We start from the raw sequence: 24,224 nt of genomic DNA on the forward strand, positions 1-24,224 counted from the left end.
CCATGTTGTACATCAGAGTGGCTGGTGTTCAGTATAGCTAAAACTTGGTGGAATGGAGTGGAGGAGTTGTAGAGTGGATGGAGGGGATTAGAGTTCAGTGGCAGAGAGTATTGTGGAGTTGAGTAGAATGGGGTGAAATGGGGTGAGGGATTGGAGTGGGGTGAGTAGATTGGATTTGGATAGATGGATTGGACTGAAGTGATAGGACTATGGTAGGGTGAATTGGGGTGGGGTGGATTGCATTGGGGCGGTTTTGACTGGAGTGAAGTTGAGTGGGGTGGATTAGACTGGACTGAGTTAGGAGGATTACAGTGGGGTGGATTGGGTTTGATTGAATTGGGGTGGGCTGTATTGGAGTGGTGAGGTGGGATGGAGTGTGGTGGTTTGGAGTGGGATGGGTTGGTTCGGGGTGGGTTGGAGTGGAATTGGGTGGGTTGCACTGTAGTGGGGTGAATTGGACTGAAGTGAGTTGGATTGTGGTGAATTGGAGTGGGGTAGACTGGATTGGAGAGGGGTGGCTTGGATTGCTGTGGTGCAGTTGGATTGGGGTGAGTTCTAATGGTCTGAATTGGGGTGGATTGGATTGGTGTGGGGGTGGATTGTGGCGGATTGGAGTGGGGTAGATTGGATTGGAGTGGCGATGATTAGATTGGGGTGAGTTGTATTGGTCTGAATTGGGGTGGATTGGATTGGTGTGGGGTGGATTGTGGTGGGATGGAGTTGGGTGAACGGGGATTGAGTAGGGTGGATAGAGGTGAGGTGTACTGGATTGGAACGAGCGGTCTGGAGTGTGATGTGCTAGATTGGGGCTGGTTGTTTTGGATTGGAGTGGGGCTGATTGAAGTGGGGCAGATTACTTTGGATTGCAGTGGTAGATTGTTTTGGAATGGAGTGAGGCAGGTTGGAGAGGGACAGATTGCTTTTGATTGGAGTGGGGCAGATTGCTTTGGATTGGAGTGGGGCAGATTGTTTTGGTTTGGGGTGGAGTAGATTTGGGTGAGTGGGGCGGATTGGATTGGAGAGGGGTGGATTGGGGCGTACTGCACAGTTGTGATAAAGTATAATTTCCAAAATTAAACATAAGAATGAAACGATGTTGCTTTGCAGTATTTAGTACAAAATAATAGTCATCTTTTGAGAACAGCATCAATGAGCAAAAACAAGATGTGTGAAAAGAAAGCTTGGCAAAATAAAAAAAGTTAACTATAGAAACTACAACTTTTCTGTTTGTTTTTTTTGTCCTGCTGGGCACTCTTTTGCCAGTCTCATGCCTTCAGATTGCAGGGTGCTAGAAAGTAAAAGAAGAAAATAATACCTCAAGCATGTCTGGGGCAGCGGAAGGTACTGATTAAGTTGAATCAATCAGTGCTTGGTCACTGCTCCATGAACGGGAACAGAAATGATGACAAGGCCTTCAGTAACGAATTATGAGGCTGTAAAGAAGAGTGTCACGCAAGCCAACCAATGGTACCCCACGGTTGGACTCCAAGCTCTTTCTAAGTACAACAGCATCTCGCTAGTGATACACATGCACTAGCACCTGCTGTCACTGGCTCGACCAGAGACGTTTTAAGGCATAAGCAAAGAGGGCTATGGCCCAGGGTCTCAGCCTTTCAAGGGGCCCTCGGATAAAGCCAGCTCTCTTCTGCCTAGTTTTGCCCTCATGACCTTGAATAATTCTTAAAAAGATTGTTTTGAATAGTGTTTTACTTTAATTTATTTTTAATGTGGGTGATGTGTGAGGGTGTGTTACAGACATTGTGAAGAGAAATGTTTGTTTCATACAACGTCTATAAAAAAAAAAAATCTCGAACAAAACAGGACCTCACATGTGAGAAATGGGAGGGTGTCAAAGATTATTTTCAGTAATATTGGATAGCTGCTGCTATGTTACAATTAAGGCCCCCGGTTTTCCGTTTTCACTGAATTTTACAGATAAATACAGACAGTAAACAATATGGTTTCTGTCTGTATTTATTTTTTAAAGCGTAAAAATACAAAAACATGTGATTCTTTTGAGTAACTCTCCATGCCTTCCTTCATGAATTCCAGACCAAGAACTGAGCAGATACAACCATGAGGAGTTGAAAAACAAGATGGAATTTCCTTAAATACAGGCACATGTTTGCATATATTTGTATATAATGCTCAGATTTTTCTGTGGGTGTAGTGTTATATGTGACTTCTTAGTTTGCGAAGACGCGACAGGCATCAAACTAGGTGTGAATGCTTGTCAGTTAAATAAATGTGGAAATATACCATTTTACAGCTCCTTTTATTCCCAAAACACTAAATAAATATGGATAAATACAGATAGGTTGAGCAAAAAATAAATATGTATAAATACAGATGGAAATGTTAAAAAAATAAATACCATAACACCGGGAGCCCTAGTTACAATATTGAAAACACATCACTATCCCTGAATATTAGATGTAAACACATTTAGAATTTGGACGAGTGTGCCTGTGCACTGTCTGACCTGGCCAAAGACATTAAAGAGCTGAAATTCAATTATAAATTCAAAGCTGTCCTGAACAGGGGGCCCCAAAGTAAGTTTGCCCCAGGACCCCCAAAATCCTTACAATGTTCCTGTGCTCAACCCTAAAAATGGCTTTAGAGACCAACATTTGTAGTTACATAGATATCATTCAAGCCTTCTCAAGATCCTAATTGAAGTAGACACAACCTAGAAACTATTTCTTAAACTACCGCCGATATGCAAGAGCAAAATGTAGTACTTTTGTGTACTTTTTCCTAACAGCTGCAATGCTATTGTTTTTAATCCAGGTAGTGTTGAAAGAATACCAGTTCTCAACAAACAATATCAGCTTTATTACTTATGTATTATTATTATTATTTACTTAATACCTTGTTCTTACTATGCTGGCAAAACTTCAAGGACGGATTAAAAAAGGTTTGGCGAGCATAAATGATTTCGAAACAGGCAAGAAATGATCACTTGCCTGTTGGCATTTTATCTCTTATCAAGTCGAACCCACTTTGTCTCTTAAAAACATGTCTCAGCTAACATTTAAAATTCTGAAGCAAATTCACTTTTTTTTTTTTATTAAGGACTAAGGGCCAGATGTATAATTTTTCCAAATAACGATTACCTTATTGCGATTATTTGCGAATCCCACTTACGTAATCGCTATTTGCAACCCGTTGTGAATGGCTATAATCAGAGGGATGGTGGCCTGTAGGGCTCAGCAGACCACCATGTCTGTGATTGCTTTTAAATAAAGCAATCTTTTTATTTTTCCTTTTTTTTTATTTTTATGCAGCATGTTTTCCTTAACTCCTTAGCTGCTGGGCGTTGCCCCCCTCCCCGCCTTGCCCCCAAAGTGCAGAGTGCTTTTTTGGCTATTTGGGGTAGTTCGTGCATAGGCCTTCATAACTTCTTGTCCACATAATCTATCCACGCCAAATTTGCATCCTTTTTTCCCCAATATCCTAGGGAAAGGTAGGAGTTTGTGGTTTCCCCTGGAGGAGACCAAGAAATTAGCAAACATATAGCTAAAATTCAGTTTTTTACAGAAAAATGGGAAAATGGGAGAAGAAGCATGCGGTTTTGCCCCCTGAAAATGGCTTCAAAAAATGCTTTGCAGTGCTAAAATCACCATCTTCCCAGCTTTCAGGAACACGCAGACTTGAATCAGAAAACCTAATTTTTCAACACAATTTTGGCATTTTATTGGGACATACCCCACTTTTACTATTTGTTTTTGTGCTTTCAGCCTCCTTCCAGTTAGTATCAGAAATGGGTGTGAAACCAATGGTCGATCCGGGACAGCTAAACATTTCTGAAAAGTAGACAACATTCTGAATTCAGCAAGGGGTCATTTGTGGAGATCCTTCAAGGGTTTCCTATAGAAAGTAACAGCTGAAATAAAACAAATATTGAAATTGAGGTGAAAAAAGAGCCATTTCTGTCCATGTTTTCTTCTGTAACTTTTTCCAGCTATGGCAGATTTTTTTAAAGCAATATACCATTACGTCTTCTGGACTCTTCTAGTTGCAGGGATATATAGAGCTTGTAGGTTCGTCAAGAACCCTAGGTACCCAGAGCCAATAAATGAACTGCACCTTGCAATGGGTTTTAATTGTATACCGGGTACACAGCAATTCATTTGTTGAAATATAAAGAGTGAGAAATAGGTATCAAAGAAACCTTTGCATTTCCAAATCGGGCACAAGATAAGGTGTTGAGAAGCAGTGGCTATTGGCACATCTCTGAATTCTGGGGTCCCTATACTAACGTGAATTGCAGGGCATTTCTCAAATTGACTTCTTTTTTACACACTCTTACATTTGGAAGGAAAAAATGACAAGGGGCATTAACACTTGTTCTTCTATTCTGTGTTCCCCCAAGTCTCCCAATAAAAATAGTACCTCACTTGTGTGGGTAGGCCTAGTGCCCACGACAGGAAACACAACAGGGACACATCACATTTTTACATTGAAATCTGACATGTGTTTTAGATAGTGCCTAGCTGTGGATTTTGGCCTCTAGCTCAGCCGGCACCTAGGGAAACTTACCAAACCTGTACGGTTTTGAAAACTAGAACCTAGTGGCATCCAGGATGGGGTGACCTGTGGGGCTCGCACCAGGTTTTGTTACCCAGAATTCTTGGCAAAACTCAAAGTTTGGCAGAAAACACTTTCCCCTCACGTTTCGGTGCTGCAAAGTTCTGAAATCTGAGAGGAGCCACAAACTTCCTTCCACCCAGCATTCCCCCAGGTTTCCCCAATAAAAATTGTACCTCACTTGTGTTGGTAGGCCTAGTGCCAACGGCAGGAAATGCCCCAAAACACAACGTGGACACATCACATTTTCCCGAAGAAAACTGACCTGTTCTTTGCAATGTGCCTAGCTGTGGATCTAGCTCATCCAGCACATAGGAAAATGTAGCAAACCTGGACATTTCTTAAAACTAGACACCTAGGGGAACCCAGGATGGGGTAACCTGTGGCACTCGCACCAGGTTCTGTTGCCCAGAATCCTTTGTAAACCTTAAAAGTTGGAAAACAAAAAACACTTTTTCCTCACATTTTGGTGATAAAAGTTCTGGAATCTGAAAGGAGCCACAGATTTCCTTCCACCCAGCACTCCCCCAAGTCTCCTGATTAAAAATGGTACCTCACTTGTGTTGGTAGGCCTAGTCCCGTGTCAGGAATAGTTCACACAATGGTCAATGTTAGTCCTTACATGAGGGCAACTGTTGACCCTGGGGTGATCCATTCCTGACAGAGGCACTAGGTACAGGCTCTCAAGTAGGGTAGCGTTTTTATCATGACAGGTGGGGAAACACTGGGTGGTAGGAATTGTGTGGATTCCAGCATATGCCTGTAGTTTGTGTGACAGATGCAAGAAAATAATTGAGTTTTTATTCAACATTTCACCTTTGCAGGGTATTCTGGGTAAGAAACCTTTGGGGGATCCACACAAGCCACACCTCTGTGAACTCCCCCGGGTATCTAGTTTCCAGAAATGTCTGGGTTTGGGAGGTTTCCCTATATGGCCGCCGAGCCCAGGACCAACAACGCAGGTGCCTGCCTTACAAACCCAGGTTGTTTTGTGAAACTTTTGATGTCTCCACAATACGATTTGGACGGTAGAATTTGAGGCTGAACTAAATTGAGAAGCTCCCAAGAGAGCACTCTCTCTGTGCTTGCCGCCACATGCGCCTGCTCTCTGGGTTGGGCTAACCCGCTATTGTCCTGCTGCACAGATTGTGCTTGCGAAGGGACAACAGGACTGTCCTCATCACCTCCCTCAGAATCATTGGAAGAGGAGTTGTTGGATGGGACTCCTCCGACTGAAAAATCACTCCCAGAGTCTGCGCCATAGTCCTGTCCCTCAGATGCTGTCTCAGAATCTGCTGTCTCAGTCTCTGATCCTGTGTCAGAGATGTCCTCTATAATCCGAATTAGGGCTTGAGCAGCAGTCATCCAACGAGATGCCATCTTTGCTACTGGCTAAACTGTCACTCTATTTTTTTATATATATATTTTATTATTTCAAACACGTAGTCAATTACAAATTCATACTTCAAAAACTGGATCAATGCATTCCATGCTCCAAAGGTCAGCAGATCAGCTGATTCATTATACAAATCTATCCAAGGACAACAAGCGATATACTCATGAAATAGTTGCATGGTACATTGCAATATCATGTGTCACCTCTGACTGCTTACATGCTTTGTACGCATCTATCCTGTTACACATCTCACCCAGTGGCTTGGTTTTACATCACATTACAAGTATGGAGTCCATTACATCTGATCCAAGTCACTACTGTTCACAAATGGGGGTTTGAACAATTGGGTACAAACAATCTTTTGTTGACATTCTCATATACTTATCATCAACACATTTCAGTATTCAAAAGGCGCCCCCCCCCCCACCAGCTTACATGAAAACTCCAAGCTTAATACCTTATGGGTGTGGCTACCATATTTCCTTAATTCACTGCGGGCGCTCATCATTTTTAATTTCCAGTTGATAGACAAGTGTTTCCCAAGTGTCATACCCTGTGTGTGCCTGTCCCTTATCTCGCAAGGCTCGGAACACTCGCGACTCCGCCCGTGCCCAATGCAGTGTCATAGCACACCACTTTTGGAGCTCCGGTGCCCTGGGCGCCTTCCAGTTCATGGCAATCAATCGCTTATACATGATAAATGCCAAGTCAGCGAACCAATGAATATAGGTATGCTGCTTAACTCTATTTCGTATCCCCAGGAGACAAGATTTTGGTTCCAGTGGGAACACATGTTCCATAATGTCAGTGTCTGTCACTATATCATACCAAACTTTCTGAAGGGGCCCACACTCCCACACCATGTGATAGAAGTGAGCTGCCGGAGATCCACATCTGGGGCTCGCCGGGTTAGAGGCAGGGTACATGCGTTGAATACGTAATGGGGATAGATCTGTCTGGTGCACAAAATTAAACTAGGTATATCGGAACTTGTGGTTTCGTGATACTCGCTGTACCTGCTGAAGGGCCACCAACCAAGTCTCAGGGGTCAAGGGCACCAGAAGAACTGCATCCCATCTCTGTCTCGCAACTTCCAGTCTATTGCCATCCACTCCGTTTAGGGCTTTATACAAATTTGTAATCACTTTTGAGAGGTCATTATCTGAGAGCAAAAAGTCTAGTGTGGGAGAAGGTATAGGCTCCTGATCTCTCTTCGCCCATGCTTTTTTAATCAAATGACATAAGGAATAATACAACATGAATTGTCCCGATCCCACCCAGGTAAGGTCCCTAATAGCCTCAAACGACATCAAAACACCATCATCAAAACAATTGCCCACTGTCTCTATCCCTGCTTCCGCCCATGGGGCTAGAGAGTGGGCCTTAAGCAATCGTGTACCTCCCAGTATCTGGCCCAGGGGGATGAGGGGTGAGTATGGTAGAACCCCTTCCTCCCTTCTGTACATATCGTCTCCAACAGGCATGTGCTGCTATCAGTAAAGAGTTGCCGGTGTTATGTTTCACTGTGCAATCCGTTAGCCAAGTGTAGATAGGAATACCCTGCAGCTGCGTGCGAACCCACATTGCCTCCGATGACTTAGGTCTGTGTATCCAATATAGTGCCCATTGTAGTTGTGCTGCAGCATAATAGTGTTAGAAGTTTGGGGCACCCAAACACCCATCCCGCACCGGCCACTGCAAAGTGGCACTAAACTGTCACTCTAAAACACTAGCCTACGTAGACAGTCACAAAATGTCTGGTGAGTGTGTGTGATGCGTGCAACACTAAAGGTCACCTTACCTTCGCTTCTTCCCGCAGTCAGCACGTTCTATCAAGACACTCAAAAAAAAAAGACACATTATTACTTCACCTTGTCACATACCGTTCGTCACAGTCTTTAGCACCTCGGGCACCCAGTCCAACAATCATTATTGGTGCTCCCACTCCTATGACCTTCTCCCTGGATTCCCTCACTACCACCTAGCAAAAGTGCCCTTCATCTCTCCATAGCTGCCCTCGCACATACTATTAATTTGTATTATAGGAAGGTATGGCTGACTTTACTAATCCACTCAGCTATTCACATAATATACATATTTGATCTTTTCAGGAGGCATATAAACCTTCTGCACTACGTTATGGCAACAAAACTGCCACTAGACAAAAGTCAGATCCGTTTGTAGTTTTGTAGCAGAAACATAATCACAAGAGTTACTTGACTTTTTAATTGCTGCCTAACAGCTACAGTTGAAATGCGTCTGTTGAAGCATGTGCATTGCTTAGAAGACGCAAACTGCAAGAGAGCAGGTGGCATATATATATATATATATCACTTTTATATATGTGGGTGTGGTTTCCCTGGGGGCCGATCTCATGAAGTGATCTCCATATATATATGTGTGTGTGTGTGTGTGTGTGTGTGTGTGTGTGTGTGTGTGTGTGTGTATATATATATATATATATATATATATATATATATATATATATATATATATAGCTGTATTATTTTCCTGGGAGGGCCATCATGGCCCACAGGGAAACCATACACCTATTTTTTTTTTTTTTAAATTGCTCCCTCAGGGGGGTCAGTTTCATAAAAATAAAAAAAAGTACATTATTTTTTATTAATTTTTAACCCCCTGTGGGGGGTGGCCTGTTTCAGAGGGGGCTGACCACTCCCCCCCCCCCCCCTCCCCCAAGTGAATTCCCTGGTGTCTAGTGGGGTTTCCTGGCTGTGGATCTGCAGCCAGTAAACCATTTCAGGAAGGCCTCTTTTGAAAGGGGAGAATCTCCCCTTTCAAATGAGGTCCTCCCAAACCGTGGAGAGGCCTGTTCGTGCCTGTTTTCCCCACTGGAGCAGAAAGCGTCCTTACCTGCTGCTTCCTGCTCTGGTGGGGGAAAAAAGTGTGACGTCAGTGGGCCTCGAGGGGTGAGGGAGACACGGAAGCTCTTCCGCGTCTTCCGAGAGGGTATTAATAAAAATAATAAAATAAAAAATGTCAAAGCCCTCCCTGGGGTTAAAGGAAAACGGGATGCGCTTAAAAAAGAAAAATGAAAAGTTTTCTTTTCACTTTTTAAGAGCAGGCAATGGTCCGTGGGACCACTGCCTGCTCTTAAAAATTTTTTTTGCATGCATTCACAAAGAGAGAGGGGTCCCTTGGGGGCCCCTTCCCGTTTGGGAATGGGTTACCACCTACTTGAAGTAGGTGGTAAAATGAAAATGTTTTACGACCGGATTTTCGGTCAAAAATCATTCCTACATACCACTGTGATTCTGAATTAGGAAGGGAATCCCTTGACAAGTCCCTTCCTAATACCGAATCAGTATGTAGTCGCAATTCCAATTTGTGATTCGGTAGCAAGTTACCCAGTCGCTAATTGGAATTCATACATGCCAAAATGCAATTTTGGGATCACAAACTGCCCAATCGAGCCGCTTACGATCGCAAAAATGCATGATACATCTGGCCCTAAAATACTTAGGACAGGTGTGTATGTGAGACTCAACTTTTTGGTACATTGTACAATAGACGTAGCTTGGGTATAAATGAATATATTAGTTATGCAAGTGTGTTATGGATCTTATTATTTGGATTTTTGCAATATGCTGGGTAATTATGCAGTTGTTTACATTGTTTTACTACCCCCACCCCCGCATGTATCCCTGCTTGAGGTCCTCTTAAGCTCCTCTAGAAAGGTGAAGATTCTGGTGTTAGGGGGAATGGCGATATTCTGTGAGGGAGTCGATGTGTAATGGAGTTCAATAAAGGTTGTGCTCCTCACCTCAGCCCTGTGGTCATTATCAGTGGCGAAGTGAAACTGAAGGGTGCCCCCCCTGTAAAGTATGAGTCAGGGGCCTTCTACCCATGCAAAGTGTACTGTGCCGCGGATGCGGGGGCTTTTGTTACGCCACTGGTCATTACATGACTATTTCAGTGAAAATGACTGAATCATATGCCGTGTTTGGGCCTACTTCGCATGGACTCCAGTCGTTACAACCGTAAGTGCCTGCACCACCTTTTTACTGACTATCCTTCATTTTTATTTTGTTTGGGACTAATACATTTTTAAGCAGACTTACCAGCGCTTTAACCAGGCTTTTTTTTCACTCAGAGGAAGGATTGTGCCCGCCGGTCTCCATGGATGGCAGCCATTTTCCGAACTCTCCATACACACAACTACGGACGCCATTTTTAGGAAGTCAGCGGTCTAGCCGTCTGATCCTCCTGTATATCTGATTATTTAAAAGCCTTCAATGCTGTGGCCGTGCCACAGGCGCGCCCATCTGTGCCTGACCGGGCCCAGGGGCCAGCATCTATGGACATCTTAATACAGTTAGGTTAACTTATGAGGCTGTATTCCTCCACTCACTTAGATATAATACAGGAGTCAAAGGTAATGGACAAATGGATTCCAGGGAAGTTACCTGGCCCTATATTAGTTGTGATAGACTCCCTCAACCTCTAATACAGAACACACCTGTATCTCATAAAGCTCCATATAGCTTGTTTATCTTGGCAAATTGAAGATCCTTAGCTGCCCACAAGCTGGATATCAATCTTTTATTGAGTGAATTAACACCTACAGCCCTGTTCCTAATGGAAACATGGCTCCATGAGAGCTCAGCTCCAGATATTACCCTGGCTCTACCTAACAATAATTAAATAATAAGGAAGGCCAGAGTCTCTGGAAAAGGGAGGGGGGGGAGAGGAATTGCCATTATTGTCAAGGACTCAGTTAAGGTCACCACTTATCCCCTTAAGTTATCAGATTGTGAGAGTGTGTATTTTTCTTTTTCTTTAAATCCCCAATATAGTTTCTCTGGGGCCTTAGTGTATCGTCCCGCTGGCACAGCACAACATTTCCTTCAAGCCTTCCTGGAGCAAGTGGCTTATCTAATTTGCAATAAGCCAAATTTGACAATTCTTGGTGATTTTAATATTCATGCAGAGAATTTAGAGAATGCAGCTGCTAAGAGACTATTGTTAGATGTGGAGGCCTTAGACCTCACACAACTGATAAGGGGCCCTACACACATTAAGCGCCATACTATTGACTTAGTTTTCAGCAACATAGCCAATTTAACTGCCCTGCCTTCCACCCCCTTGGCCTGGTCCGATCATTATTTAATCTCTCTCTCTCCCTTCCTCTCCCTCTATTGAAAACCCATTCCCAAAGCATTACTCAACCCTGTAGGCACTGGGATATGCTTAAGGCCAAAGAATGGATTGATATCCTAGAAAGCTCAAAACCCACACTGAATGGGAATATAGTTATATCTCTAGACTTATTTAACAATTGGATTAACAAAAGCTTAGATACAATCCTTCCATATACGTCAAGGCTGAGCAGACATAAGAAAAAAAGTGCCCCCTGGTTTTCTGAACATCTTAGCATAATAAAGAGGGATTGTAGGCAGCTGGAGCGAAAATTGAGAAAATCTTACGATATTTCTTCTAAAGATGAATATAGGAAGGCTATTAGAAGGTTTCATGCTGAAATGAAAGCAGCTCAAAGTGCCTATTATGCAGATAAAATTGAACAGAGCTCTAATTCTCCTAAATAAATCGTTCTCCTGCTAAAAGAATTTACCTCTCCCCAGGCATACACAGATACTGTAGAAGCCTCTCATAAACATAGTGATGACTTAGCCTCATTTTTCCAGGAAAATATTGTAGAGATCTATTCAGCCTTTCCAATAGGAACCCACAGTCCCCAAGCGGTAGACAAGCAGTGCTCTAATGGTTTAGCAAGGTTTACACATATTCCTCCTGAAACGGTTTCAACATTATTGACCACTCTTAAATCGGGGTCTCCCCAGGATCCGGCCCGCCTTCAATTCTAGGACAAGGGACTTCAATAATAATCCCCGTTGTAACCGACCTGCTCAACATGTCACTATCAGTCGGCACCGTCCCTCCACAAGGGAAACATGCAATTGTGAAGCCGTTGCTTAAGTAGCCCAGCCTGGATCCACTCATTCCTAGCACCTATAGACCAATCTCCATGCTGCCAGCCCTGATTAAAATACTTGAAAAACATGTCAACACTCATCTTTCGAGTTTTTTGGAGGAAAATAACATTCTCCACCCTTCTCAGATGGGCTTCTGACCATCACATAGTACACAATCTGCTTTAATTGCAGTTACTGAAGAAGTTAGGAAAAGTTTGGATCAAGGCTTGGTTTCGGCAATCGTGCTTCTCGTTCTCAGTGCTGCCTTTGACACTGTTGAGCACAATATTTTACTCCAAAGAATGATGGAAAGTGGAGTCTCGGGCAATGCCCTGAGTTGGTTTATTCATTTTTAGAAGCAAGATCATTTCAAGTACTGGACCGTTCCATTAATTCTAGTTGTTTTAAGAGTAATTGGGGAGTGCCTCAGGGCTCTTCTTTGAGCCCTACTCTATTTAATATTTATATGGCTCCACTGGCAAAAGTAGTGGAGCCCCATGGACTCTCTGTAGTGTCATTTGCAGATGACACTCAGCTTTGGTATCCTTTTCCACCGATCAGAATTCAACCAACTCTCTTCTCATCCCTTGTTTACAGGCAATTTTCAAATGGATGTCTGACTGTAGACTGAAGTTGAATGGAGACAAGACAGAGGTTACGTTTTTGGGGCACCAGGCAAAACCAAATTTAATCTCCCCAGTCCTACAACCACTAGGAGCTCCACCATTGCCCAAAGAAAACATTAAGAGTCTGGGAGTATGGTTTGATCCATGGTTGACCATGTATCATCAAGCAAAGAAAATATCTTCTTCCTGTTTTGGCATACTCAGACTTCTTAGAAAGATCTTTAAAATACTTCCGTTTATCACAAAGAGGGGTATCATACAGGCCTTAATAATTTCTTGCCTGGACTATAGGAATGCTCTGTTTCTTGGTGCACCAAAATATGTTATGAAGAAATTGCAGGTGGTACAGAACATCGCTGCCCGTCGTCACTTCAAATTACCCAGGCATGAATGGGCCAGATCAGCTTTATCAACTCTACACTGGCTCCCTTTAGAGCAACGGATAAAATTAAATCCTTATGTTATATTCACAGAGCGCTATATGACAAAGGCCCACCAATATTGCGAACCCTAGCTTCCTTCTACAAACCCACCAGACATCTTAGATCATCTTCCACTGCCCTAGCTGTTATCCCCCCAATAAAAAAGGCCAAATTGGGAGGAAGATCAATATCTTATCTTGGAACTAGACTGTGGAATTCACTACCACTGCACCTACGTCAAACTAGGCACGAACTCTCGTTTTGGCGGCTATTAAAAACTTGGCTATTTTAGTTTTATCCCTAGGCTATGTTTTTGAAGATTTCTGCACAGCGCTGGGAGGCCTTTGGGTAGCTATGCTCTCTATACATTTTCATAACATAACATACAAAGACTACCTATACCTCAAATCTACAAATGCTTCCTTTGGCAATCGCAGTGAGGGGTGGAAGCTTCTTTGCTGGTCGTGCCCTGCCCCTCACTGTGCTGCCTTCCTTGCTCGTAGGTGGCATTCTTCCTCACAAAGCTGTATTGAGGGAGATTCCCTGTCTTTCTCCTGCACATTTTCACCATGCCTCTGGTGAGGACTCTGCTTTTGAACTACTCCCCTACCAGCAGTTCATTCTTTGTGTCTTCCCCAATACTTATCAGGTTGAGCCAACCCAGAGGCCGTTATTGGTGACACCCATAACAACCGTCTATCTGGGTTTACTCCTAAAGCATCCTTAGTAACCAGATTCGGCTGTTATATTGTCTGGTGGTTAGCCGCAGCGTTCCGTTACTGACTTACAGCTTTCACTACACATAGTGGTTTTAGCACTGGATTGTATCCTGATGCAGTATTCGTCCCAGGCCTGCTAAGAAGACTGGGATAGCCCCTGATCCATTGTGCTCCTCTGCGCAAAAGACTTTTCCTTTAATATCACGTTCCATAGGCTGTGAATTCAAATTTTTCATACTACCCCATAACCCCGCAAGAGAAGTCAGGAGTAATAAAAGCTGTCTTTTTTTTTTGCCAAATACATTCCTTGAAGTTCCTGGGCCACCAAGCGTGCAAGTGGGCAGTCTATCCGTAGCCTTAAAAATGCACCTGGTGACCAAAGATGGAACGGAATATAAAGGGGGAAGAATGCAGGCATTGCTCTACAGTTGCTTAGGGCCTACAGCAGACGTTGTTTTTGATAATGGTGCATCAAGTGAAAGTCTAAATTGTGAAGTAAACTTAGATGTGTACATTGAGACAAAAACAGGAATGAAGTAGTATTTCGATACCACGCTTAGTATTATCACTGGAAGGCACAATTTTTATTTTAGTGCCAGGCGAGTCTGTGGATGCCTACACTGCGACTCTACAAATGCTTGCTTTGGCATGTGCATGAGAGGTCACGGATAAAATGATCCACCAGACTATCATGAGAACGAACTGCTCAAAGGTGAAGAGGAAGTGACTTTGTCACTAGGACCAAATTTAGATAGTGTTTGAAGTACTTTCAAGAGAGCAGAGCACTCAGTTAAGGGGAAAGGATGTTGAGGAAATGTGATTTGCAAGCTACCATGGTCATTCTGGTGCATAGCTCTAATGAGCTAAGGCTGGGAGTAAAATGATATTAAACAAATCCAAGGATAATGACCCTGGTAAGAGTGTTTACTATTAATGTGATACTGGCACTTTCTTGGTGTCGTACTGGAGAAACCCCACCTTTGGCAGGGGCAGTCATATAAGTGGGGTAAAAGGCTGCTTTTCGAGGATTTGCAAGGCACTGGGTCGACTTAAATGGGTTTTAACGGTTGAGGCAGGTGAAGATGGCATTTGCCTGTAAGGGCTATGGAAGATCTTGATTTACTTGTGGCAATCCTGGAATATGACCATGACAAAAGCCAACACTGATGCACAATGGAAATGAACATTGCTGAAGTGAAGGCCCTGGCTTGCCATAGTTTCCATCAGAAGAACAATAACATGCTCAACAATGGTACACTGAGCTTCAGTCATAGAGAATCGGTAGCAACTGGCAGACACAAAATCAACGTAGAACTATGCCTTGTAGGAAGGTGATAGACCAGTTGCAGACAAGCATCAGCTGGCAGCTACTCTAATTGAAACTCTGAAGTGTCTCAATTTGCCTCAGCTGGTCACACTTCTGACCCGCTCTGTAGGGCACATTACTGATCTGGCGTTCTCTAACTGCCCTTTGATGATTAGCCTTCCTGAGCCTTTTCTCTTGTTCAATCATTTTCTGATTCCATTTAAGTGGATGCTAGAAATTTCTACTTAGCAAGTCAGTCCTGCTGCTGTACTTTTTTAGTACTTGGAACAAGGTACAGATTGCTGTCTGGGTGGAGCTCCTAGCTCATACCTCCTCTCCTCCAACTAATGATGTGGTCCTGGGCTTTGAGACCGTCTGCTCTGGCTTGGTGGTGCGGTTGTTTTTTCCCCCTGGCAATTGGCAAGGTAGAGAAGAGGAGGAAGGTCCGTCCCCTGATTTTCTGCTTGTCTGGCAGTTGGAAGGAGAAGCTGCAAGAAACTAGAGAGAGTTTGGCAAAGAGACTATTCTAAGGATAGCAAATTAACCTATTAGTCTCTTCTCAGAATATATCATACCTTCATTAAACATCACAGATCTCCTATTTCGAGGAGGAAATGAATGTTGTTCCCTTTAGCTTTTGCACCATCTTTCAGGTTGATAAATCCCTATTTCTATCTCCCAGTACCTTGCCATAGAGTCATCGTGTCCTCGCAGATGCTGTGCAACAGCCTGGCGGCCTTTTTCTAAACAAAGATTGCCGACAACCAAAAGACCCTTCCTGTCTCGGAGTGCTTGCTGGCTGTCGGGCCAGATGATTAGAACAGTAAGCTTGTCCAGTTTAGGCCAATTTCTCTTGATGAGCCATTGGCTGAGGCCATTTTAAAGTTTAGATCGGGATCCCCTTTGGATGCTACCCCCTGCATTGCTGGCGGCTGTGGTAGATGTCATCACCCCTGTGATTAATAGAATTTGTAATATTTCTCTATCTTCCGGTGTTAGGCCAGCTGCTTGGAAACTTGCCAAAGTGATCCCCCCTTCTTTTGAAACCTTCTCTTGCTTCTAATACACTTAGCAGTTATAGGCCCATTTCTCTGTTGTCTGCCTTTGCCAAATGCTAGAAAAATTGCTTACTATTCAGGACTGTCTAGAGCAGTGTAAGTTGCTGCACCAGAGTCAATCAGGGTTTCGTCCCCGTCATAATACAGAGACACCTCTACTGGAGATTTCTGACCATATTAAGTGGTCTTTAAATTGGGGCAAAAATTCGGCATTTATACTTAATTGATCTGTCTGCTGCATTCAATACCATCACCCACACCACCCTTTTACAACGTCTTGCTAAACCGGGTGTGGGAGGCGTGACATGGGACTGGATTTAGTCCTTTCCGGACTCTAGAGGACAGTCGGTCTGCGTAGCACCTGTTACTTCTTAAGTCAAAGCAGTTAAGGTGTTGATCGAGGCTCTTCGTTGAGCTCTACCCCTTTTTTTTTTTATGTTTTCATGTCACCTTTGACCTCATCAGTGGAGTTGTTTTGACTAAAATAATTTCATACGCCAATGTCAATCAACTGCTTTTTGCTTTAGATGACTCCTCGTCTTCGATTGAAACTACCTTCAAGGAACGCATGCTTGCGGTCTTTGAATGGATGCAGAGCAGTCCGATTAAATGCAACCCAGATAAAACCAAAATTATTCTTTTCTGTTCTCACTTCATGAATTGGTGGGAGGATATTTGGCCTGAAAAAAAATCTGGGGGTTAAATTTGGACAATCATCTGTCCATGCAACTTAAGATCTGGTGGTGGGCCAATGCTTTGGGATGCTCCATACTGTTAGGAAAGTCTTATATCTCTTGTCTCTGCATTGCAGGAGGACTGTGATCCATTCTTTGATCAAATTGTGGCTGGACTACGCTAATGCTCTCTATATTGCAGTTTCCTAAGCTTTGCTAGGTCGCCTTCAAGTGGTTCAGGACACTGCTGCCTGGTTTATTCTGTGTTTGCCCTGTCAGACTTTGATTTCTCCTATCCCTAATGCTCTTCACAGACGGCCTGTTAAGAAACTGATTTTATTTAAATCTCTTGTTCTGGTTCACAGGGCAGTGTTCCAAGCCAGCCCAGGCTATCTAGTAATGAGGTTTCTGTCCCACTGCCCCTCCAGAGCGCTGCGTTTGACATCTGATGCTCTGTTGGTCATGCCCCACATTAAGCGTCTGATGAAGGGAGGCAAAGGGTTTACGCTCCTAGCAGCCCAAGCATGTAATAAGCTTCCATAGAATCTTTGGAAGCTTCCTTTAGAAGGTGTCTTCTGAAGGAAACTGAAAACTTGGCTCTCTTGTTCTAGTGAACAGGGTTTCTGTGCTTGAGTTTGTATCATTATGCTTTCAATGCTGGGGCACTCTTTGAGTAGCTGTGCACTCTAAAAATCACCCGTATTCATTCATTGATTCAGGCTGAGGGAATCATTGAACCAGTCTCAGCATCCCAGTGGGTTGTCTCTGCTAAGAAAAGTAATGAAGAAGTGAGATTATGCATACATCTTAGCTTATAGAATTGCCAAGTAGTGGTGGAGAATCAAACATTGACAATCTACGAAAGGGTAACTACCCTTGACTATTATAAAATGTCACTATTTTTGACTTTGCGTTCTTGAGTCATAAAATAAGCCTGCAACAATACTTCAAAATCTCACAGCATTTATCACACCATGTGGGGCGTTCCAATTCATTTGCATGCCCCTTGGTCTCAAGTCTTGCCTCTTCCAAAAAGCTGTGAACAAGTAATTTGAAGGCCCCTTGGCCTCAACCCAGCCTTTTTCAAAAAGATATGAAGTCATTTGAAGGCATAGAGGGCATCCGTTGATTGCAAGATGATATCCTAATCCACCTAGGACAAACATGTGACCAAACTACTTGGAGTACTGCAGAGGGTTCAAAGTAGTGACCTCAACCTCAGGAAGGAGCAATTTCATGCAGCCTAGCCCAGAATACTTTGGGCATATCACCAGCACCCAAGATGTAGCACCCAAACCATCCCTAATGATTGCCACTGAAGATGCTCTGAGGCCTAGCAACAACTTGCACCCTTCCTTGTCTTATGCAATTTCTATTCTAGAGTCATAAAGAACTATGCAAAGTTTGTGACGTCAATGGGAGAGTTGATTAAGAAGGATGTACATTTCTTATGGGGAAAAGACTGTGACTCAAGAATACAAGAACTTAAGATTTTTGTTGAAAATTGACACGAGCCAAATTGGGCTTGGTGCTGTTCTAAGGCAAATAGGACAGAGTGAAGAATCTAGAGACTAGATATTCTGTGATTGATTGTAAGATTTGAGCATGTGTGTGGGCTGTTACAAAGTGTAAGTGTTTCCTGCGGGGTAGGCATTTTCTCGTTCACGCTGACCACAAACCACTGATGAACATATTGCAGAAAAGGTGGGGCTTGAATAAGTATCTCTAGTCAGAGAAGTTAATGTGTAAGTTGCACATGTATGTATTTGCCGTGGAATACATCCCAGGAAAGACCAACATTACTACTGATTCTTGATCACATATGCATGTGATCCAGTAGTTTGCTTTGACCAATGGGATGAGGAAGATTAGTATGTTGCTGTTTCTTAATTAACGGACGAGCCAGAGCATCTTGCGACCCACAGACAGTTGATGGAGGCTATTCAAAAAGATTCCAAGTATGCTAAGATATCTGAATATGTTGTAAAGAGATGGCCGAAGGTTAAGTGTTTAGATAGTAATATACAACCATATTGGACAATTTAAGGATGCCCTCTCCTTGGAAGATGTCATTGTTAGGCATGATGTTTTGAGTGTGCTTCTGGGGTTTAGACTTGAATGTGTATCTGTGGCAATCAGGGGTCACCTGGGAATGACTGGTACCAAGAACAGACTTAGAATGGACTATTGGTGTCCTGCCATGGCACAAAATGTAGATTTGTATGTGCATGTGGCAAGCACTTAGGGAATCCAACAAAATACACAAGTCATGGTTTAACCCGCTCACGCCCATAGACTTAGGAGCAGGTTTGATTTGGCTTTGAAATGGTGATGCCTTAGTCTTGAAAGATTACTGTAGCAAGTGGATAGAGATGAAATTCCTAGAACATTCAACTCCTGGGGACGTCTTGCAGTTTTTCAAGGTTGTCATTTCAAGGCAAGGTGATCACTGACTGATTGTCACTTACAGTGGAACCCTAGACACGCTGAAGTTGCCACTTTTTAAACTTCCAATGGTATTTCACATAATAAGGCATCTTTGTGCACCCACAAACCACAAAGCCATGGTCTGGTCGGACATGCCAATCAGTTGATCAAGAAAACCGTACAGCTGGCCCTCAGACAAGGCTTATCATTGAGTAATACATTAAGCACTCACCAGTGTACCTGGCAAAACCCCCTTTAAACTCTTACAGGGCAGAGTGGCTATTCCTCACCTCCATCCGAGGGGAAAATTGGACTTCACCCTGTGAATGAAACAAGTGAAATGGTGCACAGAAATAGGAAAGCGAAGCAGGATGGAATTTAATTTCGCACACTTCTGTCCCAATACATGGGAGTGATAAGTTTAGTCAACTTTTGTATGTGGTGAGGGCGATTGTTAATGGCATTGTTGAAATGGCAAAAACAACAAGTGATGGACGGAATGCTGAACATTGTCAAACATTCACCCCCCAGTACAGTGATCTGGGCCTAAATCCATCGTTTTTTTGCTGCCCATGCCATTCCAGTTTGGACCCAGCCATATACAAATCAGTCTTGACCCTGTTCCCCATGGGAACAGTCCAGCCCGAACTGCTAGGCCAGGTCTTCCCTGGACTGGAAACAAGCATCATGGGACCAGTTTCGGGGTTTCACCCCTCATCAGCCAGGCTAGCTTGAATACAGTGGCATGGGAAGCACGGGACCCACGTCTGGGCATACCCTTCCCATTTAGGGCGACCAATGGAAAAAACAACAAGTGATGGATGGAATGCTGAACATTGTCAAACATTCACCCCCAGTACAGGGGGGGAGGACCCGGCCTGGCAGTTCGGGCTGGACTGTTCCCATGAGGAACATGGTCAAGACTGATTTGCATATGGCTGGGTCCAAACTGGGGTGGCATGGTGAGCAAAAGAACGATGGATTAAACCCAGATCTGTGACTGGGGGTGAGTGTTTGCATTGTCAGCACTCCGTCCATCATCCTTTTGTGTTGCTAATGTTGCCTAAGTGGGAAGGGTATGCCCAGACGTGGGTCCATTGCTCATTGTGCCACTGGAATCAAGCTAGCCTGGCTGAAGAAGGGTGATACCCTGAAACCGGTCCCAGGATGCTTGTTTCCGGTCCAGGGAGGACCTGGCCTGACAGTTCGGGCTGGACTGTTCCCATGAGGAACAGGGTCAAGACTGATTTGCATATGGCTGGGTCCAAACTGGGGTGGCATGGTGAGCAAAAGAAGATGGATTAAACCCAGATCTGTGACTGGGGGGGAGTGTTTGCATTGTCAGCACTCCGTCCATCATCCTTCTGTGTTGCTAATGTTGCCCTAAGTCGGAAGGGTATGCCCAGACGTGGGTCCCTTGCTCATTGTGCCACTGGAATCAAGCTAGCCTGGCTGAAGAAGGGTGATACCCTGAAACCGGTCCCAGGATGCTTGTTTCTGGTCCAGGGAGGACCTGGCCTGGCAGTTCGGGCTGGACTGTTCCCATGAGGAACAGGGTCAAGACTGATATGCATATGGCTGGGTCCAAACTGGGGTGGCATGGTGAGCAAAAGAACGATGGATTAAACCCAGATCTGTACCCAGATCTGTGACTGGGGGTGAGTGTTTGCATTGTCAGCACTCCAGTCCATCATCCTTTTGTGTTGCTAATGTTGCCCTAAGTGGGAAGGGTATGCCCAGACGTGGGACCCTTTCTCATTGTGCCACTGGAATCAAGCTAGCCTGGCTGAAGAAGGGTGATACTCTGAAACCGGTCCCAGGATGCTTTGGGCTGGACTGTTCCCATGAGGAACAGGGTCAAGACTGATTTGCATATGGCTGGGTCCAAACTGGGGTGGCATGGTGAGCAAAAGAACATGGATTAAACCCAGATCTGTGACTGGGGGTGAGTGTTTGCATTGTCAGAACTCGTCTATCATTGTTTGTGTTGCTGTTGTTGAAATGGCTCCCCTCCTGTACTCGCTTCACGCCTGAGTTTGAGGCTGGCTCTTCTGGCCACTAGCCTTCCTGCAGCGAGCTATAACCATGATGTAAACACATCTGTAGGCACAAGCCCAACGGGAGTTTTTTGTGGCAGCGTGAATGGCCCCGATTCCCACAATATGAGGGTTACCCAGCAGACTCAGACTGTCTAAATGACTACTTTTCCAAAAGAAGGGGGGAGGGGGGTGATGAAATATGTTTGTTAGCTATGCCGTTCACGTGGTTTTTCTGCCCTTATTGTCTTATTCGTTTACCCCCTTCCTTGTGTGTCCTTGCGCGTGCAGCTCACACGCTGCCTTAGAAGGTTGTGGAGTGTTGGGTTTCGGCTGCTGGGAGTATGAGCGTCATTCTGCATCCGGGTTGATGAATAACGGCCGATCTATAAATGTGCGCTTCACCTCCGCCTTGTCTGTTACACTTTCCCTTATAAGATGCTCTTTTTTAAAATAATCGAACTGCTTCACTGTTTCAGCTTTCCGTGATGATCGTTCAATTGATATATTGTGCATTTTATTTTCAGTGGCACCGTTCTATGCCTCAAGCATCATACTTAAATTGACCGGCATGGACAGGAAGAAAGGCGGCCTCCTTTCCAAACGAACCACGCTTCAGCATCGGTATGGGTGAATTCAAGCGGAGTATTCATGTTATTTAATGCAGAACAACTCGGATAAATTACTAAGGGTGATCATAGGGGCGACCCTTTGCCTGCAATAGTGTTGTTGGGTCTTCAGTGCCTTGAGGCGAATGTGAGGTCTCATGACGTCTCAAAACCCAAGCATACTCATAAAAGGAACTTGCTGGGTTGCCTATTGTTGGTGATAGTTAGCACTGGGACTTAGGACTGGGTAAAAATAGCTGTATTTTTTCTCCCGACTGATGATAAAAAATTCGTTCTCCTCCTGTTAGTAATGAGCCATTCCTAAAATACATATGTGGACCATTCTGTGTGGTATTTCAACTTCCAATTACATTGCAGCTAGTTTTTACTTTTTGTTTCCTGCAGTTCAACATACAATACGTGATAGCAAAAACTGTGCGAGACCTCTATTTGAAAACCTTTTTTTCATTTCTGTTGTGTACAGTTGGGTGGGGCGAGGTGATGTGTTCACTCTGCCGCTTTCACATTTCATGACTGGAGTCTGGCTTTAATATTTTTTTCACTGAAACCAATTTGAATTGAATGGAAAATGCCAACAATATATATGTTAATTAAAGAGAGTCGTGCCACCACATTTGTTACCTCGAGGCAGTGATAGAAAGCGATGAGGCCTATTACTTACTTGCCACGAATACCGTAAAACATGCGGTGACTAACTCCTAATATGGCTTGTAGATTCCATCCCTCACCCAAGTAGATTTTTTTTTAATGAGGACAAATATTGTATTTTAAAGTATAATTTACACATAAATGTTTTCAAAGCTATAGGCTCCAAAAGGGTGGTCATTAGATACTCAAGTACATACATGGAGTGCCAAAACAGTGACGTGTTTCCCAGGAGTTTACCTTATTTTTTTCAAAATGTGAAGAGTATGCCCTTGTTTTCGAGTAATTAACTACTCCATTTGTACCGGTGGCAACGTTGTGGCTTGGGCACCCCATCCCAATTATTAGTGCAATATGAGTGTGCCACAGTTTTGCTATCCATGCAAGACATACACCATGAGTGACCCATATGTCAACGATCTCGAATGTTGCCCCGTTTCCCCCACCCCTTATGCCATGCTTGCACTCTGTAATGCCAAGAATTGCCTAATTTGCCACTGCCTGCCTTTTCCCTTGGCTGCACCGTATGCAAGCACCTATCTGTAGTGTGCAGTGCCAGTATTTTGCCAATGCTTGCCACTTATGCCAGCAATCATCTCTAATGAGCCAGCTTTTTGCCATGGATGCCACTTATGCCAAGAATTACGTCTGTTATGCCACTGCTTGCATTTTGACAGGCATATCCCTTATTGCAAGCATTACATCTAGTATGCCAAAGCCACCATTTGTACAACGGATGCCCTGTATGCCAAAAGCAATTGAACTCTTACTCCGTTTGACTCATTTGTCTTTACAAACTTCAATGCATATGCAGTCTGTCCCACATGTGCACACACCCTGCCCTCTCTCAAAATCGCTCATAGCCAACATTTATCAGATTTGTTTTCCTTTACCTGGTTCCAGCGGCTCGCACTGGTCTGCTTCAGCTCCTCAGTTGGTGCATGGACCCTCGGGAAGGCACACAGGTCCTTCCAGCTTCAGGCACTGAAACATGAAACTGAAAGTGACTCAGTCATCCAATGGTAAACCTTTTTGTAATCCACCTCACTGAGACAAATCAAGAGGACTGCCACATTTGTGACCACCTTATTTTTGGTGCCTCCATGCTCTCACTCCCTTCCACCTGATCCGCGAAAAGAGCACTCTCCCAGATAGACCTCCCAGGGCGAATTTTCTTTCCCAGAATCTTTCTGCTTGAGAAGGAAAAATTTAACCTTTGCATTGGCTTCAGTCTGCTTGGGATTGCCACCAAGGTGCCACTAAATTCAATTACCTTTAGGAGACCTACAGTTGCACCACAATTGAGCTACCTATCCCTTTACAAAAGTATGTGAGCGGTCGAGGATTGCCAGGATGGAGGATAGTCCGCTGCTTGCCACCGATTCACCCATCGCTCCACTGGCACTTTTGCATGCAAAGATGAAAGGAGGAAAACCGCAAGGAAAGTGATCAGCAGCAGAGCACTGTCAACTTTTAAAGTATGTTTTTCTTCTCAGGGACATATTATTTTCATTTCTCTGGAATTGGGAACTGCCTGGTCGAGTTCTCATTCAAGAGGGCTGTAAGGTTATAATCTCATGCTGTTCCTTCACAGGTTGAGTATCTCTGCAGTGATGTATACTAGAGGAAGCTCTCCTGAGAGATTCCCTATTCTGATATCACTATCTTTTGCAGGTAAATTAAGGGGAATGAGTTTCCAGATTGAAAAGTTGGCTGTCCGAGTATCATGGCTACATCGGTCT

At 43.9% G+C, this 24,224-nt stretch overlaps 1 protein-coding gene across 3 annotated transcripts in view; it reads left to right on the plus strand.

The window, feature by feature from the left end:
- Positions 1-24,224, plus strand: part of FAAP20 (FA core complex associated protein 20) — a 103,775-nt gene that overhangs the window by 36,374 nt on the left and 43,177 nt on the right. For all 3 annotated transcript variants that reach the window (XM_069240997.1, XM_069240995.1, XM_069240996.1), the window contains one exon: positions 21,736-21,832. In XM_069240997.1, the coding sequence (XP_069097098.1) occupies positions 21,780-21,832 (53 nt within the window). In that variant the 5' untranslated portion in view covers positions 21,736-21,779. The remainder of the gene's footprint in view (positions 1-21,735; positions 21,833-24,224) is intronic.

The sequence above is a fragment of the Pleurodeles waltl genome, chromosome 6, assembly GCF_031143425.1.
Source record: "Pleurodeles waltl isolate 20211129_DDA chromosome 6, aPleWal1.hap1.20221129, whole genome shotgun sequence".
NCBI classification, from domain to species: Eukaryota; Metazoa; Chordata; class Amphibia; order Caudata; family Salamandridae; genus Pleurodeles; species Pleurodeles waltl.